Source organism: Rutidosis leptorrhynchoides, chromosome 8 (assembly GCF_046630445.1).
Source record: "Rutidosis leptorrhynchoides isolate AG116_Rl617_1_P2 chromosome 8, CSIRO_AGI_Rlap_v1, whole genome shotgun sequence".
Lineage (NCBI taxonomy): Eukaryota > Viridiplantae > Streptophyta > Magnoliopsida > Asterales > Asteraceae > Rutidosis > Rutidosis leptorrhynchoides.
The window spans coordinates 295,643,452-295,665,082 of NC_092340.1; the positions used below are offsets into that span (position 1 = coordinate 295,643,452).

General features: G+C 34.5%; 2 protein-coding genes across 2 annotated transcripts; one reads left to right on the forward strand and one right to left on the reverse strand.

Moving 5' to 3' along the window:
* The first annotated feature begins 3,897 nt into the window (after nucleotides 1-3,897).
* Nucleotides 3,898-7,960, forward strand: LOC139862664 (uncharacterized). The gene is made up of 7 exons (XM_071851288.1): nucleotides 3,898-4,017; nucleotides 5,127-5,303; nucleotides 5,678-5,757; nucleotides 5,853-6,008; nucleotides 6,721-6,831; nucleotides 7,191-7,257; nucleotides 7,476-7,960. The coding sequence occupies exons 2-7, from the start codon at nucleotides 5,183-5,185 to the stop codon at nucleotides 7,760-7,762; spliced, it is 822 nt and encodes a 273-aa protein (XP_071707389.1). The 5' UTR covers nucleotides 3,898-4,017; nucleotides 5,127-5,182; the 3' UTR covers nucleotides 7,763-7,960.
* Nucleotides 7,961-8,342: 382 nt separating this feature from the next.
* Nucleotides 8,343-21,573, reverse strand: LOC139862665 (rac-like GTP-binding protein RAC2). The gene is made up of 7 exons (XM_071851289.1): nucleotides 21,472-21,573; nucleotides 21,307-21,394; nucleotides 9,980-10,089; nucleotides 9,718-9,781; nucleotides 9,569-9,633; nucleotides 8,770-8,835; nucleotides 8,343-8,532 (listed from the first exon to the last, which is right to left on the reverse strand). The coding sequence occupies exons 1-7, from the start codon at nucleotides 21,571-21,573 to the stop codon at nucleotides 8,434-8,436; spliced, it is 594 nt and encodes a 197-aa protein (XP_071707390.1). The 3' UTR covers nucleotides 8,343-8,433.
* Between the last annotated feature and the right edge of the window lie 58 nt (nucleotides 21,574-21,631).

Below are 21,631 nucleotides of genomic sequence, written 5' to 3' on the forward strand. Positions count from 1 at the left end.
TTTTGTTATTTGTTTAAATCGAATAATACAGTGATTCACCATTGGCACGTTTTATTATCTATGTTTAATACAATGATTAATAATTTATGTTTTCGTAGGTTGAGTATTGTTTCAATTTTCATGAGTAGCTAAATATTTTTTTGTGTTCACTTAGATGATTGAACCTAGGTGATGGATTGCTAATCTTTTATGTCTATAAAATTAATTGCTCTTGATTCATGATTCTTAATTACTCCCATTAATTGATCCCATTAATTATAAGTCTGTTAATTGAAATAACGAGAGTTACTAGATTAATTAATTTATCTAGGTTATTGAGAAATAAATAGATAAGTTGAATTACATACGGGAGACCGGTGTAATTAGATTAGTAATTAATCCCATCAATTGAGTAGGTAATTGTGAAGCCTAAAGAGGGACACCGATTTACCCTTCAACTGAATCAACATCTTGAGTAGTTAATATTGATTGATTGTGTTCTTCAGAAGCGTGCGGGAAACCAGCGTGAAAAACCGACACTTTCATGATAGAATTAGTTTCTAAGTTAGGGACACCAGCTTATCTTACTAATTGATTAATGAACGTAGTTAACGAGAGTTGTACTTAGGGATTTAATTACATTGTTCTTAATAAAAGCAATCCGGAACCTAGGGAATTGAATCTAAGTGAATACCCCTTATCTATTTGAACTCTTTTTTAATTTCTTTGTTTTAATTAATTTTAAATCAAAACCCCATTTTACAACTAAAATCTTCAGAATAATTAATAGTTTTTAAATACTAAACTTTGCTCCCTGTGGACGAATTCGTAAGTATACTACAATAAGATTAGGTGTGTTTTACGCATATCAAGCATCAACTAACATGAAGTCATCACAACGTACTAACTAACCACAACAGTAAGTATATCTAACAAGCATGACAATCATAATTATACGTGTATGTATATAATGTATTTATTTGTGTGGGATGCAATGTGGGATTAAAGTTCGGGCGTGCGATACCACAATGGTGTTGGGATGAGATGAGGGGTTAAAGTTCGGGCGTTCGATACCTCATCATCATGTGTGGCATGTGATATGGGTTTAAAGTTCGGGCGTTCGATATCATATCATATGTGTGTGTGGGCGTGAAGTGTGGGGTTTAAAGTTCGGGCGTTCGATACCACATTTCATGTGACGGGTGGTTTTAAAGTTCAGGCGTTCGATACCACCCAGGGGTTACTGATACATGTCGTTGTACACCTAATGGTTGTTGTGAACACCGATGGTCATTCGGGAGTACCATTCCCTTGTACTTATGGTTAACCATGGTTGTGTGAGTTTTGTATTAGCATATTAAATTGTGAACTATATGCTGTTGGCGATGCTAGCTTATTGTGAATTGCGAATATTTAGTTTTGCATCGTGATTGCATGGTTGTTGAATTGCTAGCTCGTATGCAGTATTTGTGTAAGTGTATGCAAGTAAGTAGATTATATATGTATATGTATAATTATTGCATTCACTAAGCTTTATGCTTACCCCTCTCGTTGTTTACCTTTTTACAGGTATTGTGATTGTGAAGTTAGCTACTTGTTAGACTAGATGCGTAGGAGCGCTTGGGCTCGATGGGGTAGCTTTTGGATATTTGGACGCGGATTGGGGATTTGGTAGTCCCCGGGATTATGCTCTTGGTATCGGGTTGGGTTATCGAGTCTTAATCCTTTGTTTTGGTGTAATTGGGTCAAATTGTCGCCTTAATTGTATCGGGTCATTTTGTTGCAATTAATAAACTATTATGGTTATGTGGTGCTTAAAAATATGAACAGATGTGTTTTGGATCATAATAAACTTGTATTGGGTCCTTGTAATGTGAGACTTGTGATTGGGGTTTTAGTAAAATTTGAACTTACACTATTTTAGTGTCAAAAGTGCCGTTTTTAAGGGTAAAAGCGCCGCTCCTGGTCAGTAACTGGTGGTCTTTTTTGAACAGTCGGCAGAAGCGTCGCTTTTGGGCAACAAAAGCGCCGCCCCTGAGTCACAGAAGCGCCGCACCTGTTGGATGGTGCGCCGCTCCTGTATATATATATATATATATATATATATATATATATATATATATATATATATATATATATATATATATATATATATATATATATATATATATATATATATATAGTCGGTTTTTAATTAAACGGTTTGGAGTCGTTTCAGTTTGTTTACCTTATAATTGAATGGTTCAGGGATGAATGTTGAGCCATTCAGCATTCAACGCATTTTTCCTAACCTCTGAATGACATATGATGTTGAATGGTTCACTATATAATTTGAACAATTCATAGTTAAAACACTCTCTTAACCATTATGCACATTAAATTTTCGTAACTCTAATCACATCCAGAACACATAACAACCAAGTATATTGAAATTGTTATTCATTTAACAAGTTAATAAGATAATTTTACTTAATTCATAATGTTTCATTATCAATCAACTCATTTTCATTCATAATCGAGTTTATTTAAAGACTTTGAATTAGTCAGATTATGAACAATTCAATGTTAAATCATTCAGTTTTATCAAACGCAGCCTTAGTAAAAAAGGAACCCTTATTCGGAAGAACAAAGAGTCGAGAAACCCCCTTTAAAGACGCATGATCACAAAATGCACGTGAAAATCTCACGTCGTTCGTCGGCTGTAACCGGAATCTTCAAGATAAGGTGACCAAAAAACGAACCATCGAAATAGAGCGAGGCGTTAATTGAATGCACATTAACTTATTAACGTGTGACACGAATGCGAACATCAACAATATCCTTACTATATTTTTAGATATTATACCTACATACTAAAAGAGGTGGGGAAATCGGTCGTTTTGACTCCCTACCTCATCCCAAACGACAAAAAAAAAAAAAAAAAACAAAACAAAAAAAAAAAAAAAACAAAATCACCCCCAAAATTTTTGCCCATAATACAACTTAACCCCTAAAATAGGGGGTAAAACATAAAATCACTTTTTTAATTAAAAAAATCAAACAAACTCCACCCAAATTTTTAACGGGTCATATCTTCTCGCTCGCTGCGAGTTAAATTTTTCCGACACCACCATTCAACCCGAAATAATTTTACGAACACAGCGGAACTAATTATAAGCGAAACGGATACTTTTGAAAAACGATACATATTTCGGGCTATCTTTCATAAATATACATACACATATAATAAACTCGCTGCGAGTTAAATTTCTCCACCACCACCATTTAACTCGAAATGATTCTACGATCACAGCGGAACTAACTATACACAAAATAGATGCTTTTTGAAAAACGTCGCCCTATCTTTCATACATATACATACACATATAATAAATAACTCAACCTAATTATATGATATCGACGGTCCCGTCTCCCTTTTCTACGCTACGTTAATAATGAATATACAACCCGAAATACCCCGCCACATCGCGCGGGCCAGTTTTTTTCTAATTAAAAACATTAAGGATGAAAACACTTAAAATTATTTAGTGGGTTGTGTTAGACAGATTATGCAAATCTACCAATTACCTCTACTTACTAACACGCAAAATGGATACTCCCTTCCTATTGGTCGGTCACCATTCATCAATAGTGGCCGACCACTATTCATCATTTTTTTTTCAATTTTTTTTTTTTTTTTTTCACTTTACTTTCATTCTTTTTTTTATTTTTTTTCTCCCTTTCTTACTTTACTTTTCATTCTTTCTTTTAACATATTTCTTTCGTTACCGTGCCTTTATCATTGTAGGCAAGCGAGTGCCATAACATAACATATCATTTGGAGAAAGTTTGATAGGATAATATACATGAATACATACACTAGCTATTACCCGATTTAAAATATATAATATCTTTTAATTTTTTTAGTTAAATCACTATCACTTAGCGCCAACCTTATTGAACATAAAGGGCTTCATATTTTTACTCTGAGAAATAAACACCGCCGCTCATAGACGCAACGCCACTACTTCCTGCCGTCGATATTTATCTCCGGCACATGTACGTTTCCTTGTAATTGTGCATTTTATATACTGTTTCATGATTCTATTAGCTCATGATTTGTGAATATATTCTTATCGTTGAATTTGTGTTTAGGTATATTACATGGTATAATAGTCACTAACGTATATATAGCAGAATTAGTTTTTTTTTTAGATGCGTTTGACAAAATGAAATGTTTGTAGGTTGATCACTGTTGATTTGAATGAATTAGGATTAAGAGTTTTTGGTGAAAATTTGTGATTAAGGAAGTGCATAGGAGGTGTTTGATGAAATGCCTGAGCAAGATATCTATGATTGGTTACTAACTATATAAATCAACCACAAATGAGGCCATTGAAAACGAGATTATTCGGCATGATAATTCCTATTATGTTGCCTTTCTTGTTGAACATATATGCTGTGAGATGGGGTACTTCAATAATCTTCTCGAGTTATTAGAACCATTAATATGAGTACTTAGGATGGATACTGTGATGGTTCTTTAGTTTTTAAAAAGTATCTGGGTCATATGTGTTTGGACTTGAACATCTGCAATGTAAAATTAGATTATAACATGGATAATTTGCTTAGTTTACTTGTTTGTAGGACCGCTGGATTTCTTATCCAACAGTTAAACATCGTGTGGTGATATACGAGGAATCCGTTTAATAATGTAATATTCGTAACAAATAAGTTACAATTTATACGGGTTGTGTTAATATCTTTCTTTCCTACTTTGTTGATGAGTACAGAAGCTCAAAGAATGTCCTTTTAGTCAAGATAAACAATTGTTGATGTAACAATTATATATTTCCAGTTATATGTAGGCAATTCACTGTTCAAATATTACCAATAAGATTACGTGTAAATGTTAACTATAGTAGAGACTGTACTCGTAAGCTATATGCATACTCTGAGACTCTGAGTGGAGTTATTCTTTAACGAATCTACTTTTTGAGTGGCTCTATTTCTATAGGTTTATATATGTTAGCTAACTAATTATTAACAAGCATGGTTATGTTAATCTGCTAATGCATTGGTTACACCATCATCTTACGAGTTTTTTTTTTTGTTAATTACCTCATCATCTCATCACGGTATAATGTTTATTTCATTATTATCTGTAGCTCATAAAAGCATTTAGCTTGGAGTTCTTGGTGAAGACTTTCTTGTAGCACAAGTCATGGTAGGCTGGCACCGTCATGTACAATCCATACTTCGACAGGTTGGAAAACAAGTTAAAAGTAGCAGTTACACTCATGCCAACTATTCCAGTTCTCCATTGAAACTATCGTCATCTCAAGGTGAATATTGTAAAATATCTAATAATTGCTGTAATTACAACTAGCAAAATGGTAGGGTTGGACAAGTTGGGTCATGAGTCAAAACAAGTTCGGTTGAGCGGGTATGTGATGATGTTTTTGCTACCTGACAAATTGAGTTTCCTTAAACCATCTTTTGTGATGATGTTATAGAAAACTTATTATTAGTAATCAATGTGTCAAATATGATTAACAAAAATGTATTAATTCTATAGAAATTTAACCTTTTTATTAATATAGTTTAGGTGGTTTTGTGCATTAATTACACTTAGGTGACCTTTAGCCTATTCGATCAATTGCATGCTGCAACTGTTAATAGCATTTAACAGAGCATAAATAATATTATTGTTTTACAGGTTTGGCACCTCACTTACACGGCCTATGGGTTCCTCCAACAAATGTTTCAAGACCTGTATATCACAATTTTCAGCAGTTGGTAATGTTTTTGATCTGATTTGCATCAGAAAATTGTTCATCTTTGAACAATTTCATATTATGAAACTAAATGTTCTTTTTAATTTATTGTGGCAGGGATTTGCTAGTACAAGGAGATTACTTTCATCTGAAGCAACCCCGGGCCCATCTCCTTTGACACCGCAGTTGGCCATAGGCAGTGGGCAAACTGAAGCAGAGAAAGCTATCTCTAAACCTTCTAAAGTCCAAGCAATTCTCAAAAAAATAAAACAGGCATGCCTTGCCAATCGATTCTCATTCTTCAAGCACTAATTACCCAGTTAGTTTGTAGTATGCACGGCAAAAATTCTAAAGTATGTGAACGTCACATAGGTGTTTAACTTCTTCAGATCATCTGTTATAGGATGTATGGTAATATGATGTATTCGTGGGCCATATTTTGTACTTTTGTATGGTATAAACCAAAAATCAAAGATGTAAAACGGAGGATCGGTTTTTAGCTTTTAGTATATTTGTATAAATAAACTTTATCAAAATTAAATACTGAATATAGGTGCTCCAATACAGGGAAGATAATTGTTAGTCTTGGTAAAATTTATGTAGTCTAGGTTACAGGTCAAAGGAGATTCGGTTGATTAGTGTCGTTTAGTGTGTGTAAAACGGGCGGGTTGCATTGAAAACGTTTTCTTGGGGTCCTTTCTGGTACATAGAAAACAACACAAATCTGTGATCAAGAAAACTATGTTACTACTTACTAAATTTTTGAATAAAAGCGACTCGGGGTTGTGCTTATGATTGCATATAATCCAAGTTGCCCTGTTCATAAGTAACTGTGTGGAAATTTTCACCTCTGGTCCTCGCTAATGATTAGGAATATTTGATTTGATGGCATGATACTTGATGATTTGGTAACATAATGTTATTAAGGTGCAATTAGTCTTATGCCATGACACTATGTTTTACTTTATACACTTGCTGGTTGCAGAGCCCGAAGAAGTTGAACTTGGTTGCAACATTGGTCCGTGGCATGCGTGTTGAGGATGCACTATTGCAGTTGCAATTGACAGTAAAACGTGCATCGAAAACTGTTTACCAGGTAATAACTTGCTGTTGTGTTGACGTTATTAAATATGAATAACTCCAACACTTTTGGCAAAATTCATTACCATAACAAAGATTAGGGGTGGAAAAATGGATGGGTTGGGCTAACATGTCAATGTGGGTTCTGGTCAAAAGATTAACTTATATGTACATGTCAAAACTGGACTGGTTTTATGTTGCTTTCTCACATAAGCATATCAGCCTTTGCTTACATTTAATATTGTTAACTTTTTGGGTTACGAAGTACATGAAAGTACTGAGTACTTGTATCATTTTCATTTCACTATAGCTGTTTTTCGTTGCACTGTTCATAAAGTTTGATATATACTTATTAAATGGTGACCTTCCTTGTAGGTTATCCATTCAGCTCGAGCAAATGCCACACACAATTATGGATTTGATGCTGATCGTCTTATTGTTGGTAATATAAGTAAAACCAAAATAATTTCTTTTTAAATTAGCTATACTTCCAAATTGAATCAGATAACATCTTGAACATGTATTTTAAGTAATTTTTTCAATGTACCCGCTAGATATATAACTTAGCCAGTATCACATCACATCACATTTATAAGTAATAACGGGTCAATTTGTGACGTGGAGAATTTTGTTACTCAAATATGGTTTTGTATGTTACAGCCGAAGCATTTGTTGGTAAAGGATTTTTCAAGAAAAGGATTTCATATCATGCAAAAGGAAGAAGTGGAGTAAGAGTGAGAGCCGAGTGCAGACTCACAGTCGTTTTAAGAGAAATAACGCCCGAAGAGGAAGCAGAAATAGCTAGACTAAAAGTTCACAATTTCAAAAAACTCACTAAGCGTGAAAGACGACTTGTTCCTCATCAGCTTATTGAGACAACCCCGATTTGGAACCGCAAAGGTAAAGCTAGAGATCATCGAGAAGAAGCCGATGCTATGGCTGCTTGAGATTTGTTCCCTTGACGAATAACCTATTAGGACTTGAAGTGAATTGGTTTCTGTTTTAATGTTTGAATCTTATAATTATTTGGCATTTGTGGCAAGTAGGCGACATTGTAAAAATAAATTGTTATTGTAATCAAAGTAACTTGTGAGTTTGGTTTTAAATGATTGTAAACTTTAGTTGTTGAATTCGAATAATGAAAAATCTTGAATCAAATATAATTCGAATTCGAATGTATTTGAGTGTTTGTGTTATTTGTTAGGTTATTCGTCACATTACAAATTTCTAAAAAGTACATCAATAAATTTTATAAATTGGATGTATATTGCACAACTTCATGCATTGATCAAATATAAACATGTCATCTAAATAAATAAAATTTTCATATTCTTAGTGTGAAAAAAGCAGATGAACCCAAGAGCAACCCCACCTCACCCACCAAGCAACCACCCCACAAGAAAAAGAGTGAAAACATAAAAAAATAAATTTTATATTTTCCATATCAAAAGATTGTGGAAATCATTATTATCAACAAGCATTCACAAATGGATTGCATAAATATATGGCATTAGAAAAGCTACTACAGATTCAAATAACGTGCATAGATGAGTTCTACATTATGGATCTACGACGTTTTATTTACAGTGCCAGTTAGTTTTCGTGATCAGAAACTTTATCAGAGTATAAGACACACTTTATGTTTTTTCTTTTGTTTTCTTGTTTTCGGAGGTTGAAGGACTGCTTTGATCGCCACATCAAAGACGGTCTTTACATTCTGCATACAACCAAAAAAAAAATGTTTACTCAAAAGTTCAGATTTTGAATTAAGATGAAGTGAAAGAGTAACACAATTTGAACTCATTATGTATGGCCATGTTATATAAGTTTGTGTAATTAGATACAAGCATTGGTAATACATCGAATATTTATAACATACAAATCATCAACGCATCATATGAATATAGAAAATGAAACTTGCGATTATTAAGCTTGAAACGAAAAAAAGAAAAACCTGTTGTGTTTTAGAGCTGCACTCAACATAACCCACTGCCCCTATTTGCTTCTTTAGCTCTTCACCCTGAAAAAAAAAAAAAATTAATAATAATAAATAAATAAATACAAAGAATAAAGGAAAAAAATGATCTACATCATAAACAATGCACGACAACAATGCTCTGCATCAACTTATGGTTTGAAGTAAAATATAAAGAACAATCTAATAATTTGAAAAATTCTATGTAGGGGAACCAAACAAGAAAAATAAAAGGATCATATAATTTTAGGTCTATAATAAAATTTTGATAAAAATTTCTAATATTTATATGAAATTCATTCTTATTTAAATGTTTTATATAAGTTATTACATAAAGAATTTCAAGGTGGTGAATTGTTGGTTGGAGGCTTGGAAATTTCTATTGAAGACTCAAGTTCAATCCCCACAAGTCACAACTTTGGAATTCTTTTTTTTTTTTAAGACAAACATAAAATTAATAATAGAATTCGAAGATACAACCATCCACATGAGCCAAGTTCAATCCCAAGGGGGAGCTACAGAGCTACTACTATGCTAAATAGTCACGACACACCAGGTTAAGAGGCCGAGAAGGCATCTCAACCTTAACCATAACCAACATATAATTACATTATTACAAGACCCGGATTCGTTAACCAAACGTGCCGATCAATATTAACCTGATTACATCTTTTGGAGATCACTCGAAGCTTTTGATTTGGATTTTGTTGGGTGCAACCGGAACGTTCCAACTTTTTTTCTTGAAAAAAAAAGAAGCTAATTACTTAAAGGGTGTTACCTGTGATGTTGATATAGTACAAGCCCCTGGATAATCCATTAGAAACATTTTGTCTTCCCTCAAATCTGCAATAACAGAATTACCGAACTTAATTCACGAAATAAAACAGCGATTAATGTCGAAGAAAAAAAGAATGTGTCACCACTAACCTAATTTAGTCCCCACAAGGACAATGGGCACTGACGGGGCATAATGTCGTAACTCTGGGACCCACTAATTGATTTCAACAACGAAAGAAAAGCAAAAGAAGAGACATGAAAACATAATCAATAAAAATGAGTGAGTCACTAAAGTCATCATTTAAACCATAAAATACACAAATAAAGTAAGCTAAAATATGGTAAAATCTAGGATATGACTCGAAGAAACGGTAAATATACAAAACGTCGGTTGGAACATATATGAACAGACCTTTTTAGAAATGTTTTCGAAACTAGGTCTACTTATTAATGAGAAAGCGAGGATGAAAACATCGGCTCCTCGGTAGCTAAGAGGCCTCAATCTGTTGTAGTCTTCTTGACCTGAAAGTCAACAAATAAGTTAATTTGTGATAAATGTTTGTTTGAAATAACTAATTTTTATTTCATGTAACACATAACGGATTGTACTAGACAAAATGTTGGATCATCATTCTAAGCGCGAAAATTGTAATGGTTACGCTAAAGATTGTGATGGAATGACATCATATTGGAGGCAAGTTCACATGGTTACTTTTAAATCTTGGTATGATACCATCATACCAATAGGCCAAAAGGTACTTTTATCCTTATGGAAAGTTTGAGCTAAATTCATGTTGTGATATACTTTTAGTATAGCCCAATCATTGTCATGTGGTCCGATAATCTAAAGTAGCAATTGTATTCTCTTCTTCTTTAGTAATATACTACTAATGATGTTAGGTCTTCCCGGCTACCATGAAGAATAGTATTTTCACTCAGATGTAAGATGCACGCGATCAAACAGAATTATCCGCTGTTGGGAAAGTTAATCTGATGAGTCAAAGTATTTTGCAGATTTTAGAGTCTGATGATGTTAGAGTCTGAGGAGCAGATGATGTTAGAGTCTGAAGTTTTCAAAAGTCAACTGCCGAATGATTTCTTGTTGATAAAGCCATTTGAAGATTCTGGAAGATCTCTTTTATATTTAGAAGATATATGATGATGCGTTTTTGTGTTTATCTTCCAGAATTAATCTCCTTAAGTTTAGCTTTGATCCTTGTATATCTTTTCCTATTTTGTAGAGTAGTTTGTTAAGAAACCAAATCTGGAAGATTTGGTTCTTCTTGTATAAATACACGTTTATGTTTGCAGTTTTTATATATATCAAAAACACGATTGTGCTTAATATATTATTGGTTTTCTTCTAATTCGTGTTCTCTTAATTTTCTGCACTTTAATTCCTATTGTTTGTGTGAAATTAAGAGTCTGGTGTTCATAGTTGAATTACTGTGAACTAATAACTGGTATCAGAGCCAGGTTAGGTGTAAATCCGTCAAAGGTAATCTTTAAAACGATCTATTTTTCATCTTTGAAGAAATCAAGATGTCTACCAGTACAATTGTTACTCCAGTCATGGCTGGAAAAGGTGTGCCGATTTTTGATGGCACAGACTTTGCAACATGGAAGCTAAAAGTTCTATGGTTTCTTGGATCTGTTCATGAAGATGCAGAAACTGTCCTTACCACAGGACCCATTACACCAGGTCAAATGGTCGATGCTGTTCCTGGATCAGATACTGTTGCTGCACAACCTGCTTATTTTCGTTCAACTCCAAGAGAAAGATGGACAGAAGCAGAAGCTATAAAGTTTAAGCTTGACAGCAAAATAAGAAGTATTATTGGTAATGCTGTCACTGTTCCTATTCTCAGGAAAATTAGTCATGCCAAGACTGCTAAAGCTATGTGGGATCTTTTACTTAATGATTATGAAGGAGTCACAGTTGTTAAGACTCAAAAGAGAAAGAATCTGATCAGATGCTATGAAAACTTTGCTGCTGAGCCTAAAGAATCCTTAAGTGATCTCCACTCAAGGTTTCAGGTTTTGATAAATGATCTTGAAAGTGTTGGTATAGAAAAGACACAACAAGTTTTGTGTCAAAAGTTCATTGAATTACTACCTTCAAACTTTGAATCGGTTATTACTTCTATGGTAATAAGTGAGAAGATTGAAGGGTATGAGCTAAGTGAGTTGTTTGGTATTCTATCAAATTTTGAAGAAACACAGTTGAAGAACAAGATCAATGTTAAGAAGGTTGCTAAAGATCCAGAGGCAGCTTTGGTGGCTACTACAAAGAAGAACAAACAGTTGTTCTCCAGTTACTCTAGTAAGGTTGAATCTGAGGATGATGAAACTTCTGATGATAGTGAATCTGAAGAAGATGAGGAAGATGATGATCTGGAGGCCCAGATAGCTCTTTTGGCTCAGAGAGTTGAGCAAAGAAAGTTTGGTTTTAAGAAGGGTAAAGGTAAGAGTTCATTTGATCCAAAGAAAGCTAAGTGTTTCAAGTGTGGTAAGATAGGGCATATAGCTGCTGATTGCTGGTCTAAGGTTGAAGGAGGTTCAGATTCCTACAAGTCTGTTGACAAAGCAAGAAAGTACAAGTTGAAGTACAAGAAATTAAAGAATGAAGCTGAGAAGGCAAAGGGTAAAGAACAGGAGAAGGCTTTGTATACTGAAACATGGGAGGATGAAGATTCATCATCAGATGATGAGGAAGACAAGTGTTTTATGGCTTTAACTGAAATGGTTGGTGGATCCAGTAATTTTGAAGAGGATCTGAAGGCTATTGAGAAGATGGATATGGATAGTTCTTGTAATAAAATTTCTGCCTATAAGGTACAAAACTTTGTGAACTATTTTGATAATGAAAAAGTGAGAATGTTTCAGTACTTGTTGCTTGACTTTAAGTGGTGTTTAGAAGACATTGATAGGTTAAGAACACAAATCTTTGATCTTAAACAGTCAATTATGGAAAAAGATGCTGAAATTAAAGGATTAAAATCGTGTGAGGCTGAATTAGACACTTATAAAATGGCATATGCTGAAGAAACTAAAAGATTAAATACAGAATTAGGAAGATCAATTAAAAGGTCAAAACATTATGAGTCAATTTGTAGATCTTGGTGTGTATCTTCTAAAAAGAATTCTGATGCTATTGCCAAACAAATTCCAGATGATGTTAAGGCTATATTAGGTGAAAACTACATATTAGACAATAATGTGGAAGCTGATCCTAATAGATTTAAACCTGATATTTTACCAGATACTTTTGTAAAGTTTGATGGTGATAAAAAGATTTTGACAAATGCTTTTGTAAAATCATTAGATCCTGTTGAGCCTTTAGACATCATTGTACTTGAGAGCAGAGATCCTTTAGAGTCTGAAATTTTGTTACCATCAGACTCTAACTGGTCAGAAAGTAAAAGTCAATCAGAGTCTGAACTTGAGAAATCTTCAGACTCTAACAGTTTAGATTTGAAAATTAAAAGTGAATGTTCTGACCAGGAGTCTATCACCCATGAGTCAAGTTGCAAGGACATATCTGATTTATCTTCTGTTACTAGTACCAGTCCAGATTCTAAAAGGTCAAAAAGAAAGTCAAAGTCCAAACAGACTAAGACTATTCGAAAACTTAAAAAGGAAATTTCAAAACTTAATAATGTAATCAAAAGTAAAGAGAAATCTCCTGTTAAGAGTACATGTTGTCTTCCAAAGAGAATTGAAAAGTGTTGGAAACCCAAAGTCTGTGAAAGTGAAAGTGTTTTGAAATCTGTTAAAGACAAGTTGATCTGGATTGGTAACAAAGCTTTTGTATGGAGAGTAAAAGATTCTCCTATTGAACCCACTGAAAAGTGGGTTCCCTCCAAGAATTAATTGTGTAGTTGTTTGTGTCTTGTGTAGCAGGGTAGTAAGTGGTATCTGGATAGTGGCTGCTCAAGACATATGACTGGATGCAAAGAACATCTTGTAGAGTTTGTAGAAGAGAAGGGTCCTCCTGTGAGATATGGTGATAATTCTGTTGCAAAGACAGTTGGTTATGGTACTGTGAAAGCTGGTAGTGTTACTTTGATGAAAGTTGCCTTAGTTGAAGGGTTGATGCATAATCTGCTAAGTGTTAGTCAAATTGCTGATGAAGACTGTGAAATAAGAATCAGAAAGAAAGCTGGTATTATTTATGATCCAAAAGGTAGGCCAACACTTGTGGCCTGGAGACATCAGAATGTGTATGTATTGGATCTGAATTCTGTTAATTCTGGTATTGAGACATGTTTGTATTCTCAGACTGTAAATGAGCTAAATTGGCTGTGGCATAAAAGACTTTCTCATCTTAATTTTAAGAATATAAATGAGCTGTCTAAGAAGAAATTGGTGAGAGGTCTTCCACAGCAACCCTTTAAGAAAGATAAGCCATGTTCTGCTTGTATTATGGGTAAACAAACCAAAACCAAGTTTCCTTCAAAAACCCTGGCTACCATTTGTGATCCACTTCACATGCTTCATATGGATCTGTTTGGTCCAATGAATACTAGTAGTTTGGGTGGAAAAAGGTATACTCTTGTGATTGTTGATGAGTATTCCAGATTTACTTGGGTTATTTTCTTGGCTGCAAAGAGTGATGCTCCTGAAGAAATCATCAGGTTGATCAAAAGAGAGCAGGTTCAAAAGGGTATTCTTGTTAAACAGTTAAGAAGTGATCATGGTACTGAGTTCAAAAATGTTACTTTAATTGATTTTTGTGAAGAATCTGGAATTGGTCAAAACTTCTCTGCTGTAAGAACTCCTCAACAGAATGGAGTTGCTGAAAGAAGAAACAGAACCCTTATTGAAGCAGCTAGAACTATGCTATGTCAATCGAATGTAGCTTTAAGGTTCTGGGCTGAAGCTGTAAACACAGCATGTTACACTCAAAATAGGTCACTGATTGTGAAGAAACATGGTAAAACTCCTTATGAGTTATATCACAAAAAGGTGCCTACTATTCATTATTTTCAAGTTTTTGGGTGTAAGTGCTACATTTTAAATCAAAGAGATCAGCTTGATAAGATGAAGCCAAAGTCTGATGAAGGTATTTTTATGGGATATTCTTCTGTATCTAAAGCTTATAGAGTTTACAATCAGAGGAGAATGAAGATTGAAGAATCTATCAATGTTTCTTTTGATGAAAGCTCCTTAGAAATGGATCAATCATCCAATTCTGAGAATTCTGCACTTGAAGAAATGTCTAAGTTAATTTCAGAGAACATTGTTCAGACTCTGGATTCAGAGTCTGAGTCTGATGAACAGTGGTCAGACTCTAAAAATATTATTGCTGAAGGTGTTCATACAGAAGAATCTACACAAGAAGAAGAGATTGTTGTTAATCAAGAGAGTGGCCAATCATCAGATACCACCTCAGATCCCATTGTACCTATCAGAAGATCTTCAAGAAGCATAGTTCATCCAAAGCATCTTGATGATTATGTTGTGGATACTACAGGGTTACCCAAGACTAGTTCTTCTAATCAGGCTGCTGTGTCTGAATCTGCCATAGCTAATTTCTGTTTGTTTTCAAGTTTTCTTTCACTTATTGAGCCTAAGAAGATTGATGAGGCACTAGGTGATGATGACTGGAATGAGGCTATGACTGAAGAACTTACAGAGTTTGAAAGGAATGAAGTATGGGAATTGGTTCCAAAGCCTGATGATAAAACTATCATTGGCACAAAATGGGTATTCAGGAACAAGGTGGATAAAGATGGTATTGTTATCAGAAATAAGGCAAGGTTGGTTGCTCAAGGGTACAGGCAAGAAGAAGGGATAGATTATGATGAGACTTTTGCTCCTGTGGCTAGAATTGAAGCTATCAGATTGTTTTTGTCTCATGCTGCTCACAAAGGGTTTAAGGTATCTCAAATGGATGTGAAGAGTGCTTTCTTGAATGGAGTTTTGCAAGAAGAGGTGTATGTGAAACAACCTCCTGGTTATGTAAGTAAGAAATTTCCAAAACATGTTTACAAATTGAAAAAGGCATTGTATGGTCTGAAGCAAGCTCCAAGAGCCTGGTATGATACCTTGTCAACATTTCTTCTAGAAAATAATTTTTCCAGAGGAGCTATTGACAAGACTTTGTTTGTCAAAAAGGACAAAGGTGATGTGCTACTTGTTCAAATTTATGTAGATGACATTATATTTGGGTCTACTAATCCTAACTTGGGAAAATGGTTTTCTGATATTATGTCAAAAGAGTATAGAATGAGTAATTTGTGTACATTAAACTATTTTCTTGGGTTGCAAATAAAACAAAGTTCTGAGGGTATTTTTATAAACCAGAGTAACTATATTGCTAACATGTTAGACAAATATGGTTTCAAAAATTGTTCTTCTATAAGAACACCAATGAGCATTTCTGAAAAACTTGATAAGGATGAGTCTGGTAAACCCACTTGTCAATCAACCTATAGAGGTTTGATTGGATCTTTGTTATACTTAACTGCAAGTAGACCTGATATAATGTTTGCTACATGTCTTTGTGCACGTTACCAATCTGACCCTAAGGAGTCTCATTACAAAGCTGTGAAAAGGATTTTTAGGTACTTAAAAGGTACCCCTAACCTGGGTCTTTGGTATCCCAAAGACTCAGGGTTTGATCTAATTGGTTACACAGATGCAGACTATGCAGGTTGCAAGTTAGACAGGAAAAGCACTTCTGGTGGATGTCAATTGTTAGGTGGAAAACTGGTTAGCTGGTCTAGTAAGAAGCAAAACTCTGTTGCTACTTCTACAGCAGAAGCTGAATATGTTGCTGCAGGAAGCTGCTGTGCTCAATTACTTTGGATGCAACATCAACTTTTGGATTTTGGGTTGACATTGTCCAACACTCCAATCATGTGTGACAATGAGAGTGCAATTGCTATTACTGAGAATCCAGTGTTTCACTCAAGAACAAAGCACATTGAAATCAGACATCATTTTATAAGGGATTGTGTTGAAAAGGGCAAAGTGTATTTGAAGCATATTGGTACAAAGGATCAATTGGCAGATATTTTTACTAAGGCACTTAATGAAGAAAGGCATTTTTATCTTCTTGGACAACTTGGAATGTTAAATCCATCTAGTGAAATGTTGTCTAGTGATGACTCTTCCGGAGTCTGATGTTTTAATGAGTCTGGATGAGGTAATGCTATTTCAGAGTCTGAGATGGTGTGACTCTGGTGTATTTTTGATGTAATTTTGTGTAAATTATTTTCTATCTTGAGTCAAATAAAGTTTTTTTTTCTTGTTCTGTTTTAGGTAAGTTTATTTTTCTTTATTCTATTTCTTATAATAAAAGGGTCAAAACTGTAACTTTTTGAGGAGGTAAATGGTAAAATTTTTGGCGGTGTCAGAATTATTTAATAGGGTTTAAATTTTTTTTTGTCAAATCAGTCGATCATCTCAAAACCCTCATCTGTTTTTCGAAATTCTCTTGCGATTACAATGGCGAACATGAAATTCATCCCTTTTGTTCTGGAACCAACTGAAAGGATGCATCGAGCAAAGGATTTTAGAGGTAATAAGGAGGTACAGGTATCGGTGAACAATAGGGTAGCTTGTGGTAGAATTCCAGAAGGGTTTGCTAATGAGGGATATGAGGAATTGATGCTGTTTATGAGGAATCATCCTTTGAAGGATGCCTTCTTTAAGACAACGGTGATGTATCCTGAGATGCTGGCTGAGTTCTGGTACACTTGTAATGGGAACAGAGAAGCAAGGTCAATTACTGGTACTTACAGGAATGGTAACAACACCTTAACAATTACTGAAAATCATTTAAGGGCTGCTTTAAACCTTCCTTTTAATGAGAATTTTGTTCGAACAGCAGCAAAATCTGCTGTACGAAATTGTTTTAACCTAGTTGGTCAGCCCTTAACCAATTCTAGTGTCAAAATCAGTATGTTCAGTCCAAGGTGGATGTTTCTATTGTCAAATATAATCAGAAGTTTGAGTTTTAAATGTGGGAGTCTAACTGAAATAAATGATTTTGAGGCTCATATTTTTGATGCCATGGTAACAGGGAGAAATATAGACTTTGCACGTCTGTATTTTAATGAACTCTTAGTGCTTACTGAAAAACCTTTAAGAGATCACAATGTGCCATTCATAAGATTTATGAGTCTAATGTTTGAACAAGCAATGACACCAATTTTGTACAATGGTTTGCAAACTTTTAATGTCTATGAGTACAGGTATTTACCTGAATGCAGTGTCAAAATGTTTCATAGGCACATTGTTGATGGTCAAGAAGTCCCTCTTACAGCTGCTATGATGCATTGGGTCAATTTGGGCCGTGCAGACCAACCTGCAGATCCTGAGCAATCAGAATCTGAAGGGGCATCTTCTTCAGGATCTGAGCAATCAGAATCTGAAGAAGGTCACAACAATGGTCAACAACATTCAACAGAATCTGAACATTCAGTTTCTACCCCCCCAATTACTCCACCCCATATTGTCAATCAAACAGAGCAGGCTGAAGATATGGTTGAAGAAACACCACTTCAATCTAACCCATCTTCACCCACTGCTACTGAGCAAATATCTTCATCAAACAACCTTATGAACTCACCAGTTCATACAGAGAATACCACCATACTTGAACCCTTAGATGATTCAGCACCTGTGAATTCACCATTACAATTCACTAGGCAAGATGGTGCTAGTACTGTTTCTTCACCTCTGCTAGAGGTTGTTGCAAGCAGTGCTTTGACCTTAACCAAACCTGATAGGTTAGTTAACTTGGATACCCACATTACAGTTACTGATGCAACCCCCTCAGTTAACTTACAAACAGAGGTCCCAATCCTGGACTCATCAAACCAAATTCAACAACCTACTGAAATGGCCAAACCTACTTCTACCTCAGACTTAAGTCTGTCACTACCTTTCCAGAGCATGTCATCCTTACACACTCTTGCACAGGCTGCCAATGCCACACTCATGTCACAGGGTGTGGTACAGGCCTCAACACCTTCTTTATCCAAGGATTGCTTTTCTTCACAACAGGAAAGTCATGAGGATATACCAACCATACCCACATCTATTGACACTGCAGGTCAGACTGGGGCACCAGTTGAATTGGTTGGCTTGAATAAGGCTTTGACTAATTTGACTAAGAAGTTTGATGACAAACTATCTGTTGTGCAGTCTGATCTTTCTAAAAACTTTAATAATAATTTTGTTTCAAAATCAGAGTTGATGGAGGTGAGGAGGTTGGTTGGGGAGTTGCAGGGTGGTGCTGGTAATTCAAATTCTGTGGTGATGTTTAATGACAGGTTGGATGTATTGGAAAAGAAAGTTGATGGGGTAGAAAGTTGTTTTACAGGGTTTGCTTCTGATTTGGTTACTTTAAAAAATCAACAAGCTGAAATCTGGGAAATCATATCTTCTCTTCAGGTGGATGATGTCAAAAAGGGGGAGAAAAGAAAGAGAGTTGATGATGCAGAGGTTGCTGGTGATAAGAATAAGAGAGCTGCTGTTGAGGGGGAGAATCAAATTGAGGGGGAGCACATTGTTGTTGATGAGGTTGTGGTTTCAGAAAATGTGGTTGAGAATGTTACTGTTGGTGATGAAATTGTTGCTGGTGGTGTTAAGGATAAGGGTAAAAATGTTGCAGCTGTTGGTGAGATGATTGCAGAATCTGCTGGTGATATTTCTGAAAATCCTGCGGTCTTGAATGATCTGAGAGCTAAGTTGAATAAAAGGTTTAGATTTAGAAGGTATGAAGGAGAAGTGTTGAAGGTTGAAATTGATAGGACTGAGTATGATGGAGTGTGTTTGTTTCTGACTTTATCTCATGCTTCTGATAAAAGATTAAGGGTGAAGTTGAATCAAATATTGAGGTTAGGATTTTGTGAATGGAGAGGAATTGCATTTGGTTTGAGAGGTTGTGAAGGTGACAGGGTGATTTTAAGTGAGGTGTTTAAGAGGATTTTTATGTTTGTGCATCTGGTGTTTGAAGAAGGGTTTATTAGTTTGAAGGATTATGAAGTTTTCTGTGAAGCCTTTAATTTGAGAAAGAAAGAAAGAAGGGTCAAGAGGATAGTTGATACATATGCTGTTTCTGAACATATGGAGTTTATAGATGATTTTTATGTTGAGTATTTGGATGCATTGCTGGTTAAAACTTCTAATGGAAGGAGAATGTTGATTAGAGTGGATCAGTTTGAGGATGCTAATATTGAGCTGCTATTAAGTTTGATGACAAGGTGTGAATCTCTGCAGACCTTACCTTTTCGAAGAAAGTTGTTGATGCACTTGTACAGCAAGATCAGTATGATGAAGAAGATCTCACACATGAAGCATAAGTGCAAGCTGATTGAAAGAGAGGTCAAGAAGTTGATGGGTTAGTAGCTTGAATTGTTTTGACATCATCAGATAGGGGGAGGTTGTTGGGAAAGTTAATCTGATGAGTCAAAGTATTTTGCAGATTTTAGAGTCTGATGATGTTAGAGTCTGAGGAGCAGATGATGTTAGAGTCTGAAGTTTTCAAAAGTCAACTGCCGAATGATTTCTTGTTGATAAAGCCATTTGAAGATTCTGGAAGATCTCTTTTATATTTAGAAGATATATGATGATGCGTTTTTGTGTTTATCTTCCAGAATTAATCTCCTTAAGTTTAGCTTTGATCCTTGTATATCTTTTCCTATTTTGTAGAGTAGTTTGTTAAGAAACCAAATCTGGAAGATTTGGTTCTTCTTGTATAAATACACGTTTATGTTTGCAGTTTTTATATATATCAAAAAACACGATTGTGCTTAATATATTATTGGTTTTCTTCTAATTCGTGTTCTCTTAATTTTCTGCACTTTAATTCCTATTGTTTGTGTGAAATTAAGAGTCTGGTGTTCATAGTTGAATTACTGTGAACTAATATCCGCGACTATTTCTGACATTTCCCTGACCACCTTAAGATATGCAGCTAGTGAGATTTGAACATGTGACCTCATATTTCTTTAGTGATATCAAGTGATAAATCAATTGACTAATTAAGTTATGTGTAAATAGGTTGTTTTTATCACATGATCGAAGCATGTACTCATAATCTCATATTGTGCCAGGACAAAAAACAGTTGGTTGAAAGAATGTATCAACAAGATATGTTAAGATCATTGAATTATTCTAGTTCGTTTTCAAGTGTTTTTCTACATATTTGTAACAAGTTGATAAATCGTACATAAGTTTTACAATTTTTATAATAAATTTAGTCACATATAACAATTTTTATTCAAGTTTGTTTCAAGAGAAAATAGGATAATTCATATAAAACAAAATAAGCTAGTTAAATTATTGGCTTATAACCTAGAGAAGACAGTGAAGGGTATTTCACAATTATTATTAAATGATGATAACTATAAAATGCTGCATAGTAAATGACATTCTTCATTTCATGTATAGTATATTCTCCAATGAATTGATTAATAATAAATTATCTTATTTATATATATTAGTTTTAACTCTCTCTTTTTTTTTTTTTTAAATTTTAATGCATCTCTGGATTGTATCAATTTTGATTTTAACACACATGCATATTTTAATTTTTAAGACAGTAGTAGAAGGATGTAATTACAAATCTTGATCATAATATGTATGCACATGTGTAAATTAAAACACACACACACACATATACACTTTCTCACTTTTGATCATGATATATAGATACATCTATCATAAATTTGCATGTTCTTGTATATATGTAGATAAATAGATAGAGAAATATAGGTGTACCTGCAGTATCCCATAGGCCCAAATTGACACTTAGGCCATCAACATCAACATTTGCACTGAAATTATCAAAAACTGTTGGTACATAATCCTGCAAACACAATTTTTTCTTGTTGAAAAAGAAAAGTTTATCAAATTACATCCAAAGAGTGTGAAAAAGAAAGTTACAGTTGGGAAAGTATTGCTTGTGTAGGAAATAAGAAGACAAGTCTTTCCTACAGCTCCATCTCCAACTGTGACACATTTTATGAACTTTGTTGTTGTACTCATTTGGACTTTGACTTTAGCTATGACTTTCTATAATTTGAAGAACCTGATTGAGGAAAGA